Source organism: Oryzias latipes, chromosome 24, assembly GCF_002234675.1.
Source record: "Oryzias latipes chromosome 24, ASM223467v1".
Classification (NCBI taxonomy): Eukaryota; Metazoa; Chordata; class Actinopteri; order Beloniformes; family Adrianichthyidae; genus Oryzias; species Oryzias latipes.
This window is the reverse complement of record NC_019882.2, coordinates 3,597,458-3,622,749: the sequence shown is the minus strand read 5'-3', so window position 1 is coordinate 3,622,749 and position 25,292 is coordinate 3,597,458. Positions and strand designations below refer to the sequence as shown.

Here is a 25,292-nt window from a genome sequence, read left to right as displayed (position 1 = left end):
GTGTGTCACTATATACGAGGTGCAACAGTGAGTGTGAACTACCCCCTTTCTCATTTCGAAGCTCTACTCACTGTCTTACTGTTTCCTTTTCTTTTACCCCTGGGGAGTGACACGACCTAAAAACTTACAATGAAACTGTAGAACCAGCCCTCCCAGTCAGCCACAGCTCTCCACACACTTCAATGCCCTAACGCTAATTACTGAGTGCATTCAAACTCACTTCTCTGCTTTTATTTTCTCCTGTCAGTTTTTTCAAGAAAGACTCACATTTACATTTTTAATTGAGTGTGTTTTAGCAGCACATTCCTCCGTCAGTCCCACCCTGAGATTGGTAAATTCCTGTTTGGAGGCTGCATATTTGTTTGAGAGGAAACAATACAATGGTGTGTTTCCTTTCTGCTGTTGTTTCAAGTCATTGTGTCTATCTAAAGAAAGGGTGACTAAGCAGGAATAGGATGTTTCTGTCTCAGATATCCTGTTTGTCCACTCTCACATTCTTGTTTTGCTGTTCCAAGATGCACTCTCAGTTTATGTCTCTATTACTTAGAAAGAGCGATTTGTGTGTTGTGCAAGGTTTTCCCTCAGAAGAAGGAAGGGGACGCTGCCACTAAAGACAGCTGAACTAGCAGTAGCGCTGACATTTTAAGCCCCGCAGCTAATATGATCACATTGGGTCTTGTTAAAACTTGTCAGATAATTGTCATTGTCAGAGACTGCTTTGAAAGTTTCCCAAGACTGAGGCAGACAGGGATTCCCAGCATCCTTTCTGTCTGCCTGAAGTCCAGTCGGGTAATAACCTGAAAAAGCAGAACCCTAACCCGCACATGGGCTTACACAGAAACTGGAGAGTGTGTGAAAAATACATCAGCTGTGAAATATAAATAAAAAGCCTGTCTGTCAGGATGTCCAGCATTCCATAATACGCAAAAGAGGAAGTGAGTCTCTGTCTTTTCTGTCACATGATACTAATGGTAATACTTGTTTCTGAGATGTGAAAGAAAGTGGAAAAGGAAATATCTGTCTTTGGGTTTCATTCTTATTTCTTTCTTTGGGTTTCGTTCTTATTTCTGTTTGAATCTCACCCTGTCGTCTGATCCTCTGCTTCGTCATCCCCGTAAACCTGGCTCCTGCCTGACAGAATGGGGTTACGAAGCCGACATGACTGCCTCACATGTGGACACAGACCTGCTCATCTAAAATCCTTCTACGTTGTGTAAAAAGTGACTTTGTAAAAAAACGTGTTTTCCTGCAGCCTGTACCCCAGCGCCTCCTCTGCGTTCTTCTCCGCTTCTGTGGAGATTTGAGTGGATGTCCTCTTTTGATTGTTGGGCTGCTGGAGGGGGCCGGGTGCTCGGTTGCCAAGGCGACAGCGATGATCAGTGGGGCGAGCGGACAGCACTCATGCCTAGTCCAGAGTCAGCGAAGCGGAGGGAACTAAGGCGCAGGGGGATGGGTTATGGGTCTGGGCATGGTCGCCATCCATGCTGGTTGACCCGTGCGTAATAATGCCAGCTCCAGTGAGGTCAGTTCTGTGTGTGCTAAAATATTTATTGGACAAGTCACCAAAGTTATATCTTCTTTAGATACTTTAGCACAATTACATTTTATTTTTTATTGCCCAGTATTACAACACAGTTGTCTCAGTGGGCTTCACAATTGTATAAAACAGTTATGAAATACAATAACTGATTGCTAAACTAAAAAGACTAAACTAAACTGGGCATCCTTGCCCATGGACCCTCCTTCTCAGTGCAGCACAATGCATTTTGCACTGCAAAGAATGGATCTAAAGGGGTTGTTGGAGCACCACTGCATTAAAAATGCCATTTAAAAGACCTTCAGAACTGTCTTAGTTTTGTTTTTGTAAAAACCTTAAAAGTTGCCAATATACAAACTCTCTGACAGGTAGTTTTGTGTCATTTGTAACAATGACCTAAACACAAAACCCTGTTTTTAAGGAATCAGTGGGCAGGAAAAAGTTGAAGACAGCCTGAAGATGGGAGGATTGGAAAACTCACTTGAAGGTGCCCTTTTTAGACTTGCTGCTTAAAACTACTTTAGGCTTTAAGCTATTCCAAAAACGTGATTATACCGTTTTTATCAAACAATTTAAAATTTGCAGCGTCTGTAATTATGCACCCCGCACCCCCTTCCCTTCAACCATAATGAAGCGCTGCGTTTACACGCTCTCCTGCTAGCTTACAGCACCTCACAACCCCAACCTAACATTACTGGTGCAATAAAAATGGTGAGCAATATCGGAGCTATCCAGCCGCACAGTATTGAACGTGGATACCGGCTTGTCTGAGGAAAGACTTAGATGGATCTAATCGTCTACGTGCATCAGAATGGAGCAGGGAACTTGTGGCACGCCCAGCATATTTTCAATGTCACAAATACGATCTTTTTCAAATTGCAAAAGCAATTTTAAGTGTAATTTTCTTAACATATGTTGAAAACGCCAAAAACGCAATTTCCATCGGAGTAGGTCTTAAAGGAAAGTACGCCTATATATATATCTAAGTAGAAATTAAATCAATCAAATTATATCATTTACTATTATACTTTGCTTAAAATAGGAACTACTTTAGTTTATAATTTGAAAAACGATTTTCCTTATACAGCGTGGTCTGTACCTTCTGTACATATTGAGTGACACTGAACCGCTAGCCTGTGTTGTATTGATCCATGCTTCATGTCAAACGACAGCAGATCCAAACAAGTCATTAAAATGCAAATTTGGATACGAGAGCTACATAAATACCTAGGTTGAGGTGGCACTGTGACAAAGATCCCAACTGGCAAAGGGCCACAAAGTTGCCATCAGCACTTCAGGTCTGTCTAAGCAACACCCCCAGGGACCTTCAACAGTATAACTGTCGCAAGGTTTCTAAAAGTCAGCAACTTATACAGGGAAGACATCAGCTCCTTTCCAGGCCTGGAAGGAACAAGGCGTTCATCTGAATTTTCTGCTTGTCAGCCGTTTGATTTGGATTGCAGTGACATTGGAGTCAGCAGGTCTTCACCTTGTGTCAGTTTACACAGTGCGGTCACATTCCACCAACCTTTATTTAACAGTTATAGATCCCTTCTCCTTAAATGCAAAGGTGCATAAAAAACATGCCCCCTTCTCAGACCTGCAAATGCATCGAAAAGCCTTGTATCTTTGGAAAATGTGCAGAATTTTTTTGAATTAGTGTCCAAGACAAATATGTTACAGACATAGCTGTTAGAACTGGTGTGTAGAAAAAAGGGGGTTTGGTGGGATGGAGTTTTGACGGTCGGCTTAAGCATCTGGAATGAATTTAACAGTCTAAAACACTGTTGCTTCATTCTCTGGATTCTTTTTTTTTTTCTTTGCAATGGTTTCAGGTAACATTTCTCTGCCTGATTTCCTTTTTCAGGCACCAGTTTGGTTCAGTTCTAAAACGAGCATTTCTCCCTATCCTAACTTGTTCGTTTTACCCTGGAAAGTCGTAATCATATTTGGAGCACAATGGAGAAGCTTTTTGAATTCAAGGGGGGGTGCAAGATGATATTTGTTCTCCTCCCCCCCTTTTACTCAACTTTCAAAGCCATCTGTTGATGTGACCTTCTGTCACTTACTTGATGTTGTATAAAAAAGGCAAGAAAATCTTCAGAGTGATTGGGGGGGTTTACATGGAGTCTACATTGTTAGAATTGACACAAGACCCATGAGTTCATGGCAGTGACTTCATGAAATTAGACACAAACAATCAGAACATTGCCAATCGTTGCAAATCATCATATAAACAAAAGCCTGGAATTTTACCCAATATGTTCGCAAAGCCCCAGCTTAACTGAGCCTGACATGAAATTACACAGGCTGATAAAAATCCTAATTTTTTTGACCAGATCAGAGCATAGAAGGTTCAGTTTTACCGACTGCCACAGTGATTAAGTTTTTTTTTTTTCTAAAAGCTGATAATCTCATGAAAATGCAAGCTCGCAGAAAATGAGTTTATCTGACTAAATCAATAACTGGCACCAGAGGGAGACGGATAGAGCATTTCATCTTTCCATCTGCTTCTATGCATCGTCTGAAGAGAAGATAATTATATTAGTATTAGTTTTCGTGGAACAACCAGAGACACATTTTGTGTTTTGCAGAAGTCTGGAGACATCTCAAGGCATACACTGATTCTCGTCAGCTCCATCAATGTCGGCTCAGCGCTTTAGCAGATGTACTGATAATTTCTGTCTACACACAGTCTGCTTGGCTCTGCTTTGCTCCTGTGATTATATCTTTAGGAGGATGGGATAAAGATTGATGGATTAAAAGGAGACTTGCAGAATTTGGTTTAGAAGTGTCAAAATTGTGCCACTTCTTGCTCTTTTGACAACCACTCCTACTGCAAATAAAAGGTGAAACAACACATTTTAGAAAGTCTATTTTTCTCCTTTTGGATCTCTATTCCTTTGTGACAGATTGAAGGAACAGTAAATATCAGTGCATTTTTGGATCAGGCACCAACATGCACATCTGAAGAGGCTGATAAACAAAGTGTTTATCTCATATGGAACATTCCAACCAAACTCCAAAAGACTTTTGCAGGTTGTGGGGACTGGAGATCTTCTGGGAGAATGGTATTGTCAGGGAAAAAGTTCCAGTCAATGAATGATATTTCAACGAAAAATCCATTTCTGCGTCCACCAATGGTCAGTGGCCCAACAACTCCTGGATTTTAAACTCTTACTTTGATTTTAAAGGAAGGAAACCTTTTAAACCGATGGTAATTTGAGTGGAATTTTATACATATTCACAAGATTAGAATTGAATATTAAAAAGTTCTGCTCATAAAAGGGCCTATTTCATGCTTTTCTTAAGCCTGTCAGAGTAAACTATATCCATATAAATGATAATATATTAGCTCTGGCACATGAAAAAAATGATTTGTTTGTGAAATATGAGTTATTATTGCAGTTCATTTTCCTACCCGACAGTAAAACAACTTGATCTCTGAGGCACCGTCTTTCGCTTTGTGTTGGCGCCGCCCACTTCATGTCATCATCCTAGAGTCGGCCTCGGCAGCGTGTCTGCGTTTCTCCCACGAAAACAAACAACATCTGAACTTTAGCAAAGATGGATGTGCATATTGTGCACATAAAAGGAAAACGTTTAGCCGATCACCACTAGCGAGTGAGAATGTGCGTGTGTCTGTTAGTCTGGTGGCGGGGCTGGCAGCAAAGACTCTTCCTGGAGGGGGCTGTTCCTCACTTTAGTGACATCACAATGTGAAAACCCACTCATTTTCATAGATTGGGAGGGACTGGTGCTAAGATTGCAAGTTTGAAGGTTTTTTATTCTTTTGGTAATACGCAAATTTGGATCTGGTCTTTGGCAGCTACAAAAGAAACTGAGCTTTTTTCACTTTTTTTCACGCTTCTCCTCTCCGGCTGTAAATTACCTACCTTTTGCTTGTGTGCAGAAAACAACTAAAAAAATACCGCTTATTTTTGGATGAATGCGCTTTGACTTGTGGCTGTCTCCATCGACACCAATCGTTATTTCAGATTCGCGATTGGCTGCAGATAAACAGAGCTAGCCGTGAGGAATTTCGGGAGACATTTCATAGTGTGCTATTTCCTACCATGTGTGCTCTCCATCTTGCCTAATCTCCTCTCAGTCAACAAAAGATGTAAGGAGATTAAACCATTGATGTTTTAGCTGTGCTGTGGCTCTCTGCAGCATGGCAGAGGGTTTGGAAGGATGGCTTAAAAGGATTTGGAGAGCAGGATCCAGTGCTAGATCTCTGCCCACCACTCTTTTAAATACATGGCACGTAGCCCTGCGTATGATAGACACTGTATGAATCCAAGCACTCTTCTAAAGCCCTTAGAAGAAGCTAAATGGTGGTATGTGTACTTGACGGAAGTGCCTTTTTACCTGTGCAATTTTTTACCACAAGATGTAAGGGTCGAGGGGAAGGAGAAAAAACGATTGTTCTGAGGTTTCTAAGGAGACCTAAGGATCTTAAATTTAAGATCCGCCGTTAAATATCCAGGAGCAACAGAAAATAATACATGTTCCCCCTTTTGCCTGTTGCTAGGTTACTATACACTTTCAATCAGTATTATATGTGTGTTGTACTTTGTTTTTGCCACAAAAGCGTTCTCATTCAGCTAAATGCTTTCCGTCTCTACACTCCTCAACCCACTTGTTGGCAAATTTGATTTGACAGCTTTTATTTTCATTTGAAAACGTTCTAACAAGCCAACTCTTGTTGGGCAGGACTGCTTTACGCTTTAAAGCTCCCTTTTGATGACGAATACATGCTTTAATTCCTCGTAGGACTCGCTGCACTGTCACTGTACACCAGCAATAAAAGCAAGAGTTGAACTGCTCGGATGAAAGAAGAGACTGCGCCGTGCGCGAGGGATGTAGTTATCGGCCAGGACCAGACTGTGTTTATGCAGCATGAAACGAGATTAAAGTTGAGTTGCGAGCGCATTCCGTGAAATAGTTAATAGTTGGGAAAAATGAAAGCAAAAGGTTTACTATGGTTCATTAGAGGAGTGACTGAGAGAAGAATCCACATTTGTGATCAATGCTAATTTGCTGATGTGCCAAAAAGCCCAAAAACATGTCTAAAAAACAATCCCAAAGTCACGTTTGTTCCACCAACCCTATGGACTTTTTGATATCAGATGACTTTTTCCATTCTTGCTAATACCTTAATCTATCAAACACAGTGCGATGCAGGGAATAATTTACAGCCAATTCATCTTAAAACTGGTCAAATATCTCAAATGTGTTTTAAAGCTGACTTATTTAAGAGTTTAATTTGTATTTCATGACTTATGGTTGTCAGTGGGAAACATTGTTGATAAAATCCAGGCTGTTGCACGGTTGCAGATGTTAACGGGGTGAGGGTGGGGCCACTTGGAGACTGTAAATTTCAGGGGGGCGTAGGTATGAAGCATTTGTGCTGACAGATACTTGGACGAAAGGTCCAGTGGGTGCAGCAAGTTGTCATTATCTTGAAATGAAAACATTGAACAAGTTGCATAAGCCCATCTGTGAACAATCCCCTTTACCGCTTTCATTCCATGTAGGAGAAGAGCCGTGATGGGGTCAAGTAAGAGGGCAAGCGAGATTATGTAGTTGAATGCTCTTTCACTGCATGTGCTTTAAAAAAATAAACAGTTTGACCCATTTTTGAACATTTTTATCCAAAGTCATTATTGCCTTATAATAAGGTCAACTATTTTCCTTTTTGGTCACTGTGGACACCACGAAGATCAAACACAACAGTCCATTACACTTCCATTTATCCTGTGCAGGCTTTCATGGATGTTGGATCTTTTCCCAGAACATGCTGAGTGATAAGCTGTCTACCCCAGCCAGGTCGCCAGTCTATCACAGAGGTCATGTTTTGACTGAAGAAGTCTTAGTTTGCACCTATGGAATACTTTACTGTTGCCATATAGCCCAGCCAGAACTTTTTTTAAAATTGCAGGAAGTAGCCTTAGCCCAATATAGTTCAACTAGAACCAAAAGACAATAAACGGAAAACTCTCCAGCTTTTTACACGGAATTATGGAGTCCAAGAGAACTTGAGGATGAAAAGCAGGCATATGTTCCTGTTTACTAATCTGGCGGTTTTACTGTAAGATGATTAAAGGTTTGCTAACCATTAAAAAAGGCTTATTTAGATCCATTCAGACCTGCTTTATCGTTGATTTCTTTTTATTTTTGAAGCATCAAAATCAGTTTTATTTGGAATTATTGCATGACCAACCTCTACCCCTAATTCCACTTTATCACTCCTAATCTTCCACTAGATTCTGGTAGCGATGCGCTCTCCATATCACTGCAGGACTGCTAGTTAGATCAACTGTGCCAGACCACCTGTGTTGCTCTGGTCTTTGTTACCCACTGCTGATGTGAGCTGACACAGCGGCTCTCAAAGGACAGCTGGCTCCACAAATGACAAAAGAGGCCAAGAAGCGTCTGACCCAACTGTGCAGGCCAGCGTGAAGTTAGTCTTGCTGGTAACATTCGTTTTGTACAGTTCTGGAGTTAATAGGGTTGCTAAAAGTAGGGTTGTTGACTAAGTCTTTGATACTATAGATACATTTTGGCTGCACTAGAGAAATCGTGAGACCCAAAATCTTGGAAGTTTCAGCTCTTTTCCCAAATTAGCTGACATACTTCATGTTACCAGCAGTACTGTGGTTTTAGAACCCATCGTCAGCAAACAACTTTGATCTTAATTTATAATTTGGCAATGAATTTGCTGTTTTGCCTCTTTGCACTGGGAACCAAACCAAAAAAGTATTTAGAGAAGACGTGTGTCAGATTGACGAGGCAGGGTTCTGACTCTAATGTGTCACAGGATGCATCAAATCTTTTCGGACATGGCGCTCTAAGCATTACTGATTTGGTCTAAGCTCCACTCATGGTCTTGCATCAAGATCCTGTCTTCATCCTGCTCTATCATTAATATGTATTTTTGTATATTTTTCGTGAAGGTAAAGTGTGGCAGGCAGTTGGGTACTACTGTAGAATTTGACAGGTAGAATTATTGGTTGATGTATTTCCATTAGACCTACCAAATTATTCAACGATAGGTGGTATTTGTTGAGCCTAATGGTACAGTCCACACAGTATGACAACATCGGGGTACAGAAATGCTGCATTGATTAAAGTGTTTTACTACCCTTGCTTGACATTAAAGAGGGTCCAGTTGGTGTAAGGGGATATGTCTTTATGTTCACCTACAACCTTAACCTCCCGGGAAGATTTATTTTTTTATTTCTCCAAGAAGAACTGTAAAACTCTGGTTTTGGGTGCTGGAAAATGTGTGCACAACTTTATTTTATTGCCTAAAATATTCATAAATGGCCAAATAGTAAAGAGGCATTTAATACACGAGGATTGCAATGGAGTGATACTGATATTTTGTCTGACCAACACTTCATGCATGCTTGTGTGTAGACAGATTACCCTACTGTAGTCTTCATTAGATTGGTCAGGGCCAGTTAACCATCTGGCCATAAACCTTTAGTCTCTCCCTTGCTAATGGAATTAGCTTCTGCTTGTGTCCTCTTGGTGTGCGTGTGCGTTTACTTTTGAACACATTTGTGTGTGCCTTTGCCCCCAGTGTAAGCTAAACTAATAAACCTTATGGCTATAAAGACAGACACATGATTTAGCCCTATTAAAGCATTTAAAGCTTCAGTTCTGACATAACACTTAAGGGACTCTTGAAATAGCACTGCATAACGTATAATGGCACAATAAATCCCTCCTATGTGCTGGGTTCCGTATCATTTTCAACAGGAAATAGTGTCTTAATGGCGCCCTCTTCAAGATCTTTCTGAATGTAAATGTTTAGTTACAGGAGACTCGTAAAAGGGGCCTTAGGGATTGATGAAGTCTATCACTGATGCTTCTCTTAACTGCACACTGGAATTGTCTAATACTGAATAGAATAAAAAGATGGATTGATTGATCGTCTTAACCTTACTTTACATGTAGGGATTCCCATTGGTTTAAAATAGATATGATCGGATGCTTTTTGTATGCGATAAAGCACTTGCATCTTTCTCAGCATTGTCAGTAATTTTGCAGTTAGTCCTGTTACAATTAACACATATTTGATGATCCTGGTTGGTCACCTCTAATTCCTCTGGTATCGTTTGACATTTATTAATGACTTTTACATTTTCCACCTTGCTAACAAAAAAAAAAAAGAATAAATCCAGACATTTATATTCTAAGAGATATAAGCACAAGAGGTCTTGGTAGGTCATAAAAACGTCAGCAATTTACATCTGATAGTAGAGATTAATTGAAGCAAATTTTATGAATTTTTCCAGAACAGACTAGAGTCTACCTAAAATTAGGCCACGCCTTTTTATCACCTTTCTTGGGGTGAAAAAATCTATTGTGATTTGACAAAAATAAAATGAATAAAATAAAGCTATGATGGTGATAAAAAGCCTGGCATTTTTTCTTCCTCATTGTTCAGATATTGGTTTTTTGTTTGATTGAAATTTGTTCCTCCTCTTTCCATCTTGCCTAGAGAAAAAGCACAGAACCAGAATGGACTTTTGTCAGCAGAGTGATTGAATTGAAGGTACTGTGAATCAGAGCTGCCAAACGGACACGTGTGAAGAACACTATAAGCCTCGGGATAAATGAAAAGGGAAACAAATGGATGAGAGTGGACACGTTGAGGATGACATTCAGCTCCCATCAGAGAGATGTGTGAAGCAGGGACGGGTCTGTCAACAAACGCAACCTGAGAGCGGCTTCATGTTTGCTTGAGTTGGTGTTTAGGATTTCCTTTGCCACAGGTGGTTATTTACCGCTGTAATTTACACTCACTTGACTCTTCGTCACGCCTTGGACTTAGACTCTTGCTTCCACAAATTCACATACTTGAGCTTTTTCATCCACTACTAATCTGTTTTTCCCTGCTATGTCCATACCAAAACTCTTGGTTAAAAATAGCCTGTGCATCAGAATGTGTGTGTTAGTAACTTGTCTCTTTTTGGACGTGTGTCAGGTTGTCTTGTCCTGGGGAAAAGCAATAGGGACACCGGAGTCATTTTGCAGCAGTAGGTCAAAGTGATTTTGAGTTTCACTCTGAAAAGGACTGAAGGGATAAGCTCACTGGCACAGATGATGTGTCCTGGTAAGACTTCTTTTCCTCTGAATTGGAATTTTAGATGCTCACACCACGCAGAAGGGGGGCTGCACTCAAATTCCCTTTGATAGTGAGCCAGTTTCCATCTTGTGAGCTCGTTTCCCCGATGTAAAAGACATCTCTGCCGTTTTTTTTTCCCTTTTCTGGCGATGGCTAAATGATACCAATTATTTTCCCTACAATTCTGCAGAAGCTAGAGAAAGGCTCCAGAGCTGTGGTTAGAATGAGATAACTGTCTTTGGGCAGCTTTTACGTAAGGTCTTTGGCCGTAGCAATTATTGGACTAACAGCCCTTCAAATGTCCCATAACGCTCAATTGTTTTTAATGCTCCAGACACAAAAGCGCATGCCGTTTGTTTGTCAGAGCATTTATCTTTGCTTCATTAAATCAGAGAAAATGCAGTTTCGGTTTTAAAACTTTGTCGTCTCCGGTAATGCTCTGTATAACTAAAATTCTTAACTGACTTAACAATAGTTTCCTTTGATTTTTTTCACACTTTCACAGGAATTAATAATGTTTCTTTGTTTTGTTGTTGTTATTTGTAGAAAGTATTGTAGCTGGTTTATCGTCACTGTTTTTCCCCATACCGTAATTCAAAGAAAGCAGTGCTTTGCAGCTTCCATAGCAGCCCACACAGAAGACGAGGCTTTCTGTGGCTTGTGGATGGACCGTCCTCTGTTTTTATCATCGAACTCCTCGCTCTGCTTACACAAGCACAACCTTTGCCAACTCAGCAGTCAGTCAGACAGGCTTTAAAGGGAATGTAGATTTATGCAGATGAGGTAGCTGTGGGTTTTGTGGTGGTGGAAACCCTGGTAACTGGAAGAGGAATGAGGTTAGAGAGGGCCGCGGGCTCTGAGAAGACGGTCTGTACCTAGAATGCCCGCCAGTATTTGTTTACACACTGCGGCGGCTTGTGGCTTCTGCGGGGCATAGACTAGCGTCTTGTAAGCCTACCCTTCAAAGGCTTTCAAGGGTGACAAAATCTAGGGGTATACACAAAAGTGTTGCTTTTCCTCCCATTTTCAAATAGTTGTTTAGGAAAAGATCACTCAGGGCAACATGTCAGTGGTCATAATTCCTGCTAGCAAAGGTTTTCTAATCCCTGGAACAAGCCATCCAATCGAAACAGCTGTAGGATGCCTGAATTCACGTGGACAGGAGGGATTGTGCAGACACGCAGTAATCCGACCTCCGTCATGTGTGCAAGCAGAAAAGGATTGTCTGGTTTTAAGGGAATGTCGCGTCCCATCTTTCAGTCAGGCGGCAGTTATGTTGACAAGTGATGTCTGGTGTTTACTCTTTTTTGGGAATTTTAGACGGTTTTCATCTGGAATTGTAAGCATATTCCAGAATTTAAATGTTTTTTTCTAAACAGAAAGGAAATTTCCTGAAGAAAAAGGCGCAGTGTGTCCAAGTTGAAGAACAACTTTCTGTAGACAAACACTTGGTGGTAGCTAATCCATCTTCAAATGTCACTAATCTGGTCTTTTGTCTTTGAATGAATGCCCACTGGAAGACAAACACATGCACAGACACACGTGGACTGTAATTAACAGTGTGGACCAAATATAAGCCTGCAGCTTTGATTTCATGGGATTATACCAAACTAGCTGTCTGATTGCCGTTCTTCTAGCCTAATCAAGGGATTAAGGGCATGGGGCACCAGCCTTTTCGGAGGCCTGAGCATAAATAAAAAATGCTACAAACCTTAAATCAACTATTACATTGATATTTAAATCCCATTAAAACACTGGCCTGTTGATATGCAGGGAAGCTGCACAGAGTTCCGGCGAGGTTAGCCTCTCTGCATGCATATTTTCAGTTTATCGCCTGCAGACATGCAAAGATGTCTGCTGACCCTGCGAGGGTGATGACGAAGAGCCGAGGAGACAGCAGAGAGATGCATCACTTTGCAAGACAGTTTGTGCAATGCCCTCAAAAGGGGGTTCGTTGTATCTCTCCCATGAACAGTTTTCTTGCCCCACTTAAGATGTTGACAAACCGATCTATGGCGAGACGTGAAAGATTTAAATTGTTCCCCGATTTCCACACAAACAGACGACAGCAAGACTTGATCCTTTAAAGGACCCACCTGACCTCTTGACAGCCACAAATGGCGCGATTACTCGTAACAAGATGTGGTTATTCCGAGTAATTAGATAAGTCAGTATTGATTCTGTCTGAGCTACGCTTTGCTTTGGCCAAATATATTCATCAGTGCACAAAAAATAAGAAAGAGATTCAATTGAAAAAAATAAAATAATTGAAGTTTCACTCAAACGTATTCAAAAAGTACTTTTTTTGTTTCTAATATTTTGTTCGGTAATAATCTTGTGTAGAAATCGGAATATTTTCCAACAGAACAAAATACTGATGAAGCTTACTATAGCAGTAAAGCCAACGCTTGTATATTTAGTTTTCAGCTGGTCAGGATCCCTCACAGCCAATATTTCTGCTGAAGGAACCTACAGTGCTTAAAAAGAATTTATTATTCATGCCATTTAACAATTTAGGCAAAATGGGTTTGAGATTTTTTGAAGCAAAAACAGCCTTTTGGAATTTTTTGAGTTATTTTTATTTACGGTTTGCTGATGGACATTATGCTACATAAGGAAATAGATATTTAACTTACAAACAAGACACACAAATTCAGATTTTCGTGATGCACAAACACACATCTTCCCCGAAATGCATTCTCTTGCACTGAAAAAATGCCAACTTTTTTAATCTCCAATTTTGGTGCCAAATCTTGTCAAACGGGGTTAGCCTTCTGCCAGCTGATGAGTCAGTTGAGCCTCTAAAGCCCTGTGGTTTATGTGCTTGGGTTGCCAGGTTCTGCTATCCTCTTCATTAATGCAGCATGGGTGCTCACTTAACTTGTTCTCCTCTTCACTTTGACGGCCTTGCCCTGGCCTTGACCGATCACTGTGCAACCAAGCAGAGGAAGCCCGCCCAACCGGCTAACAGCATCCCAACCCGGACAAAAACTGCGGGCGTGCGTTGTATCGTATCCATTGATTTTCCTTTGTTTTTGGACAGCTTGCTTAACGTCAGCTGATGAATCGATCTATTCTATTCCTCCTAGCCAGGACTCCCTTCAAAAAGAGATTCTTAATCTCAATGGGAGATTTCCAGAGTAAATAAAGGTTAAATAAAAAAATAAAGTTTCACTGAGCCGTGACCAATTCAACATGTCCTTGCTGTAAAACTGACCACTTTTAGTTACCAAACTCTCTTTAAAACCTCCAACTAAACGTAGTTTTGTTTCTCTTCATTTTTAGCACACTGCATGGTCACATGATTTTGCTAAATTTAGTGTTTCTGCACATTGGCCATCATGTAAATGTCGTCTGCTGCATTTAGATGTTTCTAAGTTATAGTAAAATGAACTTACTGTGTCTCAATTCAAATGGTAATTTCCAATATACAATATAATCAGTAGTTCAATTCAATTAACAAATTGCCTCAGACGGATTAATCTGGTTGGATCATAGGAATAGAAATTGATTTATTGATGAAGTCGATTTATCGTTACACCCCTACTTTACAGCCAACTCTTCTGTTCGTAGGAAAGTAGAGCAAAAAAAAAAAAGTTACGTTTTGTTAGGACCACAGCCAAGAAAAAAACATGAATAGTGTTTGGGTTTTGTGACAATCTAAGTCTTCTGCCTCTTGTGTGGATTCTGCAGAACCTCCTCACCCTTACTACAGTTGTATTTTCCAGCTCATCCAAAAGAAAAAGTTAAAGTATTCCAAAACACAGTGGTGGGTCATCCATTCTTTTTTTTTTTTTTTAATGTTGTGAACAGCCTTCAGTATTGGATCATAACCAACCGTTAGAGTTGCTGTGACTGAATCTATCCTGATAATATTCACAGGTTAGTTTGAGGATGAAATAAATCAACAATGAAAAAGCTGCTTGTTGCCACTCAGCGCAGCTTACTTTTTATGTTTTATTGCTCTCTTGCCATCGGTTCTTGACTAAAGGCGTTCCTTTTGTGCTTTTGTTTCAGTTTTTTACCCTTTAGATTCTTTCAAGTTTGATTTCCCAGCATGGATCCGCCCTCCTCCAAGCTCTTTTTTTTTTTTTTTTTTTAACAAGTTGGCAGTTAGCAGAAATGTTTTATTGTTTTTCTGAAAGCACCAGGGTCTGGAACTCCACATCATTTTGGGTGTTTGTATAGACAAATTAGAAGGGGAGGGCGAGTTTTTTTTTCTTCTTCTTTTTCTTCAACATCTTGAGGTAATTGACCCAACCCCGTCCCGCCTTATACACACACATACAATGCAATAGCAGATGGCTTTAAAAAAAACACCTCGATTTCAAACCCCGTTGCTCCCTCTCGCACACAAACACGCTGCCATGTGCCTTCATTCACATTCACGTGCACGCACTCGCACCGCTCAGAGAATATCCATGTCTCTGTGCTAAAACACTGAGATACAGCTGTGAATAGGAGATGAAAGCCAGAGCCCAGGCAGGAATAATAAAAGCGCTGCGATTTTTCCTGCACTGCGGGCTTCCGAACAACCTTGGGATCCGACTTGAAAACATGAGGGGGTTCTAAGGCTTGGCCCTTTTTTTAACAATAGTAATTTTACCAAAGCCTCTTTGATGTTGCAAAGACCTTGGAGCCAACAGAGCAGCCTCATTTGAATGTGCAGTTTTACGTTCACACTTATCCATTGCGGTTCTCCTGACCCCCCCGTGTACCAACACACCTGCCTCCATGCTGTCTGGACTCTTCAGTTTGCTTTTAGAAGGCTGACCTTCCTGAACCTCCACTAAACTGAGTCCCAGAGGACTTTTGTCCCGCGCTGGAATTTAAAGCCCAAACAGCACAGCTGTTAAACTATAAAACTACAAAGACTTACTGTAGAGTTTGCTGACAAAATGTTGGGTTTCCTGCAAACACAGCTTAATCTGATGACGTATAAAGTTTTCTTTTGCATATTTTAAATACATGGAATGCTTTTTTTGCCTTCTTTTTGAGAGACTGGTAAAGTGTCATTGTAAATGAGCTGAAGGTTACAAACGGCAGACTTGGAACTTCTCCAGTAATTAGCATCATCTCACTCCAGGGAGCAAAGACCAACCAAACTACCACAACATGATGAGGAACCCTTTCTTTTTTGGATATTTGAACCATTTGTGTTTTTTTTTAAATGATGGGTTCTTCTGAACTCTGTTTACCCACTCTGATGTAAAGTTGGTGTTTTTAACTTGTGCTTGTGCCGTTTTTCCAATGATGGAGGACATATATTAGGAAAATTCAACTCAAAAGTGAATTTTGGAGAATTTTCTTCTTCCAATCGTTGTGAATGGGGGGGGCAGATGAAAAAATGCGGTTTGAAAAACCTTGTATTTGAGAAAATATGCTGGGTGGGCCACAAGCTCCCTGCTCCACTCTATTCTGATGCCTTTACTTGTAGACCAATAGATCCAGATAGGTCTGTGTTTTCCTCGTCTGGCTGTACGGCTGGATAGCTCCAATACTGCTCGTCACAGATGGGTGGAAAAGATGGCCGTCTTTTTATTTACTCCATCAATGTCATTTTCAGGATGCCAATTCCAGTAAAGACAGACTTACCTGGCCTGGTCTTGAAACTGTAAACGAAAACAAGTAAATAAAAACTGGAGTTTTTCCGAGCTGTTGGATTTCTTTCCTTATTTTTATTTGGTGGATAACTGGAATTAACTTCAAGAAAAATAAAAACATGTTGACTAGGAAATGCTAAGTTGATGTCATGCAGGAGCAGCATGATTAGCTGTTAGTGACAGATGGGGAGGGTTTGTTTGGGAGGCCAGTCGAAGGCGAAGAGGGGCCAGAGGGGGACACGACCCATTTTTAAAACTAAAGTGTTTGCGTTTTGTTCAACTTAGTTTTTTTTCGTTGTTGTGGTTTTTGTTTTTCTCGTCACTTAGCAGCTGCAGGACCAGTCGTTTAAAAATGCCGTTCCTTATAAGAAAGCAGGAGATAGACTTTTAGATGTGGATTGGGGGGGGGGGGGGGTAGAACTCATGAGGGAGCGGCCCGTGGAAGTGGGTCACAGCAGGACGGATGTGATGCAGAGCAGCATGACATGAGGGGGATGGACTGGCACCACTGACTGTGTGTACCTCCAAAAACTGCACCTTAAGTCGTGGAAGAACACATTCACAGAGGGTTTAAAAAAAATGCAATGCTTATGCTGACTCTTCTTTGTCTTGACGCCTCCTTGTACGGTGTTGGCAGCTCCTAAAATTGCTGTACCACAAACGCAGCAGCATGTGTCTCTGTGGAAGTGTGGGGTAGTTATTTTGGCTCAGCAGTGCAATCCCCGTATGATCTGCAGCTTTTCCCGCCGGCTGGGTAGAGAGGAATGGGAACAAAAACAAGCCAGAGGGATGGAGTGGATAAAAGGAGGGGAACAGGGGAACATTTTAATTGCCTGACCCTTTTCCCACCAGGGTGACTCCCCCAGAGCTGGGTGTTAAGGAGTGGGTGATGTCTGCAGATCCCTATGGCTCTGTGTGTGCAGCTGATCCGCTGTCACTTAGGGGCCACATAGTCATCCGTCCGTCCGTCCGTCCGTCCGTCCGTCCGTCCGTCTGTTCTTTCCACTACTCGTCCTGAGGCCAGTTCACAGTCACAATTTGACCATTCAACTTTAAAGCATCCAAACTCCACTTAGAAAGCCTCTTGCTGTGGGATGACCTCATGCTTTCTGCTATAAATCATCACTGATGTAGAGGTGGAGCTCTCCGGCACTTTGTCTCTCAAACTAATACAAATAGATGTGCAATTTTAGAAGTTACTTCATAGTTTTATGAATCAAATCATCAAAACACGTCGCGATCTGCCATGCTTCTTTGTCTGCGAGCTCGCCTAAATATGCTGAAGGCCGAGGAGCCTTCATCCTAATCGGCTTGAGATCTGGCTGCAGGTCAAGCCAGCAGATGACTGCAGATTAGAGGGGCTACAAGGCAGGGAGAGAGGATTACCAGCTCTGGTCACTCCAACCTCTTCCTGTAGCTGTTCAAGCATGGCCTCCACCAGCAGTCTCCTAAAATCCAGCAGGGGCGGGATTAAAGGCTGACTCGACTCTTTTTACTGTCAGGCTTTGCTCGATTGATCTGCTGGGAGTTTGCAGAAAAGGTGGGAATGTTTGGGGTCAAAATTAGGATCAGCTTCAAGTGAATGGAAAACCAGATTGAAAAATAGATATTAGTTTAAAAAAGTAGAAACTTGATAAAAAGTACACATTGCAGACTTGTAGGACATATTGGAAATTGGGAAAAAATTACATTTGAAAAACAGCTTCTGTTTTATTGTTTTTTTTATTTTTCTCTCCCTTTTCGCTTTTAGTCCTTCATTTACAGTTTCAGTTCTGACTTTTTGTTTTGGAAGTGACCCCAATTTTACTTGGAGGTGGAGCTTTGTGCCCATTGGCTACTGGGACATGATTGACATCGGGTGATTGACATCATGGTGACGTCATTTTGTCCCTCCACTGATGTGGCGTGCAGTAATTAAAATGCTCTCCCGAAGTTTGCTACACCAGAGGAGGGAACGACTCGGCGGCAAAAACACACGCCATTTTGGAGCGGAAATAACTTCTACCCAATGGGCTCAAAGCCCCACCCCCATGGAAAATTAGGCTTTACCCCTATGAAGCAAGACACAATTGAAATTGTAAATTGTGGATTCAAAGCAAAGAGAAAAATTATAAAAACAAAAATTGAAAATACTAAAGTTCAGCTGTTACAAAAGAACATTTTTATGAGGAAAATGTTTTAGGTTTATAGTTATTTATCCCCAAATTTTCTGTTTTTCTCTCAAGTTTAAAACTGTTTTTACAATTAAATTTTTTTTCTTCAAATTTTAAATCTGTTTTTTGATTGATTGATTTTGATTGATTTTGATTGATTTTAAGCATTGTAGTCAAAGCAATAAAGAATTTACACATATTTATCAAACTCATTACAGAAATGATGAAATGCATAGATTAAAAAGACAGAAAACAAAACAAAAATGTCACTTAAATCATATATGCTTAATTAAATACAGTGATAATTAACTGAGGTATAAGTAGAGTTTGATTTATTGCTTGAAAAGGAGTGGGAAGAAGCAAGCTTATAAAATCCCACCCCAACATTTAATTTCGCTTCATTTACCCACTCTAATGAATTTGGGGTTTTTGGTGTACTTGACATGTTCTTGTGGCATTTTTCTCAGGGTGGAGGACATATAATAAGAAAATTAAGTTTAAAATTGCATTTCTGAGTTTTCGTATATCCAAATCGGATCAGAAAAATGCAGTTTTTTGATTTTCGCTAATAATGGAATCAAAATGAAAAGACCACTGCAAACCCTTTGAAAAGTAGATCAATAAATGATCGGATTGGGACTTATAAATATGTTTTCACAGTGGCTGATATTTATGATGAGACTGAAGATCTTATGAGCGTGTCTTCCAGCGGCGCCGGTGGCGGTTAAACTTGTTAGTCTCGGTTAAGGACAAACAAACTAAGGTCAGCGTTTACTTCACGGACGGAACAAATTGAATTCCTCTGCCTAAAGCCCTGACTTCAGGGTCCAGTTAGTCTTCAGCTGCAGTCCTTCCTGGCCGCTTTCTTCTTGCCTCTCTGTCATGTTTCTGTTGTTCCAGGAGGAAGGCTAAATAACATGCAGCAGCGTGCATCTGCCTGGCTGTCAAAGTGCATCTCTGCCATGCAACTCTGCTTTTATCTCTGTGTAATTCAAACATGTCTTTGGAGATAACGGGCTCCGTGCCACCCACTGAGTCAGACTGCACCTCCTTCCCTTAAACAGCTCCTGTCCCCGGCTTGAACCCTGTGAGTTAAACTCGCGTAAGGAGGGAAGGAGGTTTTTTTTATGTTATATGGGCTGTTGCAGGAACCTCTGCAGTTCTGAGGTTTTCCGTTCTTATCAATCAACGCTGTGGTTGATTCTTGATATTAGGCTGCAGGCACATGGATGGCAGATAAGGTGAAAGACACTTTTTTTATCCGTTTTAGATGCTAATTTTACTTTAACTTGCAAGTGAGTGTGTCTAACTGTTAAAAGCTTAGATGAAATCATGATGGGGATGGATCTTGTTCAACTTTTCCTAATCGTTGCGGTCCTTCTGCCACTCTAGCCCTGCTTATTTTTATTTAAATTTTTCATTTTTGAGATCTTTGAAGTGCTAAAGGCTTCTCCTTCTCCTTCGTCTCTCTTCCAGATTCCTCCTCCAACTATATCAGGCAGCTGGAGACGAAAGTGCGGATCCTGGAGGACGATAACAGCAAGCTTCTCTCGCAGGTGAGGGCCGACGTGTCCCACTTCTGTGCCGGCCGGAATTCTCCCAACTCCTCCCGCTCAGCTCACCCACACACGTGATGTTGTACCATGAGGAGCGCCAGACCGCTTGTTAGTCGTAGGATGTTTATCCATGTTTAATTCATGATGCATCTGAAGTCTTCTGTAGCGAGCAGCGATGTTAGCCCCAGCGACGAGCTGGGGGAGCGGAGGAGAGATGAGAAGATGGCATTAAGCGACGACGGCGACTGAGGAAAAGGGTTTCAAAGTTGACCTTACACTGACTCGTCAAGAATTTAGAGGATGGGGAGCTGAGAGAGTAGAGGTGGGAGGAATGTGTGTGGGGGGGTGGGGGGTGGTATGGTTCACCAAGAGGTCACATGTCAATCTCCAAAGGTGTTCAGACACTTCACCATAGACACCAGACTGACGGCTTCCTCGTTAGTGGAAATAAAGTTCACTACATGCAAAGCCCATCAAACCTTTTATAAATAATTTCATCACAGCTTTGCATGATGCAACGCTCTTCATTTGAATGCAAGCCAGGCTACAGAAAGAGGTTGGCGTTCACTGTGAACGCTTTTACTCTTTCCACCTATATTTACCTTTTGTTTTTGTTTTTTGCATTTGTTCCCCAGCTTGAATCAAAGGCAGACAGAGTGTAGGCTGCATCTGACGTGCTCCTTATAATTAGCGTCTAAATGCTTATGCTGCACGTCTTTAGGTGGACAGTAGGAGCCTCATTCTTCAAACTGGATTTGAGGTTGTTGTTTTTATGTTTTTTTTGGATAAAGAAAGTTGAAACCTCTCCATTTGTTCTCTCTCCCTAGGCTCATAACCGCTATAGCTTATCACAAATACAGATGAAGAAGGTAACCTTCTCAAATGTCAATGCATGTTGGCTCTGCTGCTGACTTCTTGTTTCCACTTCTTGTCCTGTGTGGTGGCTGGACCTTTTCACTCCTTTGAGCTTTAAAGCTTTTTTTTTTGTCCCAACGAAGCTGGAAACAATGACGGCAACAGCTCCTCTTGATGATTTCTGTCACGGTTATGGGTATCGTCACAAACTCCTTTCTTGAAGCTTTTCTAAAGATTCTCTCTGAATCCTAACAACACTTCAGAAATCCCATCTGCACGTTGAGTTTTGTACCACTTTGTCAGATTTTTGAGGAAGAGCCAGAGCTTTAGTCATACAACTGCCCCCACGGGTGGATATGGGCTGTTAGCACACAGAAAAAAAAGACCAACCTGTACGGGACAAGCACAAAATATCAAGGTCATAGTGCCTTGGGTGAGTGGGTGACAGTAAAAAGGTTTATACTCATTTTTTTCCATGGGTACGCTGCCAGCGACAGGTTGTAGCAAACAACCAAGGCACACTTTATCCTTGACAAAAATTCCGCTGCACACCAGCATCCAAAAAAGAAAAAAGGAGAAACTCATAGTCTGTATCGATGTACAGTCCCTCTGCAATCTCTCATGTATTTTTGTGATAATTGTGACAGAAAAAGGTGGAAGTTGCAGCTGTTTTTCTAAAAGATGTAATAATAGTTAAATTATAGTTTTCCGTAATAATTTTCAACTAAATTATTTGAAATTTGACCCTGGTAGTTGTTTTTCCCTTCAGTTTATTAACATGGAATTTTATTTAACCTCAGCAAAAACCAAATATATTATTTCTAAACAGTGATTTATTTTAATTTTTTTTATTTATTTATTTATCTATTTCAATGTTAGTGCAAAGGCAACTGTAATTTTTTGAACAATTATATGATCATAATGTTTTTGATAAAATTTACACATAAAACTCAGATTATATTTATGTTCTCTGCAGCTACACAAAGAGTGAACATGTTGAAGGTTTACTAGTTAAGATTAAGATTAAGATGAAGTCTTAATGTTTAACTTCTTCTTAGATGATTAAATTGTTTCAATTTAGTTTAGTTGTGTCTGTTGGCCACTTCACCTTAAGTCTGTTCCTTAAATGTTGTTATTACTTCTTCTTAACTTTAACATATAAAATATTCCAGACATTATTAGAAAAGTGTTTCAGTTAGAAAGATGACTTGGACCAAACTCTGGGATGTTTGGCTGTTTAATGAACACAAACCTAGAAGGAGAACTAAACTGTTGACCTCTGATTTCATCAAGAAGATTTAAAAACTGTTGGATGTGTGCTTGTTGTGGTTTCAAGACGTTTAACAGGGAAGACTCATCGTGCGCTGAGACACTGTCACTTTAACCCTATGCATCATGGGAGATGTAGTGCAAAAACTGCCACAGATGGCAAACAGACTCTCTCCTCTGAGCTTCATTGTTTTGTTCACTTGTTCCACAGTCTGATACTGGATTCTGTGGAAAGCTACGCCACTAAAGATTTGGAACTGAGAGACTTTACGAGCTAAATCAGAACAAGGAAGTGAAGACTTTAACCACTTCTGATTGGTCAGACTGATGACGTGTGATTAAGCCTCCAGGGATGATTGGTGGAGACAGTTAAAGGGGCGGGACTTTTCAGAAAACAGAGCTGAAGCTGCAGCTAAATCGCGGTACCGTCATTCTTATCAAAATGTCTTTAATAGAATCAAATTAACACAAAGAAAAAAGTATTTTATGATCTTTCATATTCCTAACTACTCTGTTTTATCAGGGCCTGTTTGGATGAACACAGAGCTGATATCCTGGAGATGGGAAATGTTTTTAGATCAGTGAATGGGTAATTTCCCACAGCACACCTGACTATTTCCCACGGCACACTACGTTAGCCTTATAAAAACTTCAGGATACACTTACCACACGCACGCCAGTACTACGTCGCATTTTTATGGCGTCCCTTGAAGTGGCCATACGAGTCTTAAGGGAACTGCGAGACGCACCTGTGCTCCTCTTAAGGTGCAGCCGCTCCTCTCTACAACCCCCCCAACCCAGAGACCCGCTGAACCCGTACAAGTCAACCCCCTGCGACTAAGGTGCACTTTGTCCATTTTAATGCAGGGTTCAGGTCAGACTGCTCGAGTTTTTCAACCTCCGTGCACCTGGTTAAACAAAAATAACATCCAAGAATCTGCAAATTCTTTTTTAATTTTTTTTTAAGAAAATGTTGATTTAGATATTTGGATTGACGCACTTTTAATGTCTTTGAAGATGGGGTCAGAATTGGCCTTTGTACTTCCACCAGCATTGATTTGGTGCCATTGAAGAATATTTACTGTCTAGTCATCCGTCTGCTGATTACCTTATTAATTTTTCTAAAATGTGGAAAACTAAATGTTAGGTATGGACTGTGAGAACATAGCTTGAATTGTAATAACATCTTAACATATCTTATGTTTTTAATGTTTTGAAGGGCTTTTTACTTTATTTTTAGTGTAAACTCTCTAGCAGGAACAAACTGAAAACACCCTAAAAAAACGTAAAAAATCTTATTTTTAGTTTTGTTTTAATTCAAAGCAGTGTACATTTATAGTTGGGGGGGGGGGGGGGTGTGATGTGGTGATAAACACAAAGACTCTGGATTGAATCCCTAACTACTGTAACCTGTCAACAAAAACCTTTTTTATTTCCTGCTAAATTTTATCAGGTAAAACTTTATTGGCTTATTTCTTAGAACGAGTCAAAGTTAATCTCACCTTATTGATAGTTTTAAATTAACCAATGAGACACCTGCCTATTTATCCTCCTGGTTTTCCCTAAACCGTCAAAGAACTTTAGCCCAGAACCAGATAACTGTTGTAGGAGTTTAATCAGTTGGGTTCCTTGTGGCATTTGTGTCCAGGCCTCTGTATGCCCTGCTGGCATGCCGTGTTTATGACCCGCTGTCCCTGCTTTGTATAACTGGCCCTTTTAGGGCTTAAAGAAGCGCATCCATCTTATCTAGCCGCTGCAATGAACCAATGCTTTGGTGCATGAATGACGTGCACCTGTTCCGGCTTGTCCAGACGGCTGGCTGACTGAATAATTTAACAAACAGGAGCTACAGCGGTTGATCCATCCATCCGTCATGCATGGTCGACCGCTGGTGCGTAATTGAAGAAATTCCTAAGTGAAGTTAAGAAATGTTCCTTTTATCGTCTTCGTATGAGCGCATTAGCTGCTTAACTTCTTATGTAACGTCTCCTTTAATGATTGAACAGCAGCAGGTGGAATTGTTGCGGTGGATTAGTTGCCTCAGTGGACGTGTTGCCTAACTTCATGTGGAGCTGAAAGAAAACAATAACTGGTTATGGCAGGAGTGCACACTTTGCCAAGAGGTATTTAGAAGATGATAATGAGCGCCAACTGTTTTACCGGCTCTGGTATTGAGGTGAAATCTGCCTCTCCTGTGAAGGAAAGTTCTCTGTTTATTGCCTCCTTTCAGAGTTATGGATCACGATGCTCTCCCCTCTTGTGTTCATAACTCAACGACGAGCCGATGCGTGACGTCCACAGCTTCTTCCTTTCTGCACCAACGACACTGTGATAGATGGATGGATGTTCAGAAGACCCTGAGGTTTAGCTAACCGTCCCCCGCTGTCAGGGAAACAAATGGCTTTTTTGGTCTCAGTGGTCAAGGTCAAGTCAAGCTTGGAAGTGTAGAGGTGGTCTTTAAGTGACTAGAATAAGGCTGATCTGAAAATCCTATCAGACTTACACGGTTCTGGCTGTGTCCTGCGCCCTTAAAGTCCTATTCTGAAAATCTTTTAAACTGTTTTAAAAGTGTTCCCAGTGTTTTTTTTAAACTAGCATTATGCCGTTTTAGCTAAAATTAAAAAAAACAGTGTCGTCTTCTAGGACATAGTTTTTGGACAGTGGACGTACTTGATCAGAGGTCTGCCTCCAAGTGGTGGGCAGGATCATTGGTGAAGAGCTACACCCCCCTCACCCTCCGCCGCCCTTTTCCTGTTGCTGAGAGCTCTCTGTTTATGGGCTCTCCAGCTAGCTCACAGCCCCTCACACCCCCAACCTAAAGCTGTGTTCACATCAGCTTTAGGCAGCCGCTATCAATAAAAAGTCTATGTAAACGCGCGTAGGCCCAAATTTGGGGCTTCCGTGTCCAGAACACTTGCATACACGCGTCACTATGCAGGTTTTTAGGTCTGGACACAGGCTCTACATACAGAACAGGCGTTCATTGATCACGTGCTGAAAGTTCAACCGGTTGAACTTCGTGGCTGCTATAACGAGACAACGCTGCACTGTGACCAATCAGGCAGTTGGATTTGGTAGTAACACGGAAGTGCCAACTGTTGTAAACCTGATCACGAAGGAGAAATGTATAATTGTGGTTTGTGCCCAACACAAAGGTGACACTAAGATGAACGTTTA

General features: G+C 41.0%; 1 protein-coding gene across 2 annotated transcripts in view; it reads left to right on the top strand.

Annotated features, from left to right (window-relative positions):
* Positions 1-25,292, top strand: part of ccdc85c (coiled-coil domain containing 85C) — a 39,567-nt gene that overhangs the window by 6,095 nt on the left and 8,180 nt on the right. Inside the window, exons 2-3 of one of the 2 annotated variants that reach the window (XM_023952895.1) lie at positions 19,912-19,991; positions 20,819-20,860. In XM_023952895.1, coding sequence (XP_023808663.1) covers positions 19,912-19,991; positions 20,819-20,860 — 122 coding nt within the window. The remainder of the gene's footprint in view (positions 1-19,911; positions 19,992-20,818; positions 20,861-25,292) is intronic. The other variant, XM_023952896.1, reaches the window with a different exon arrangement.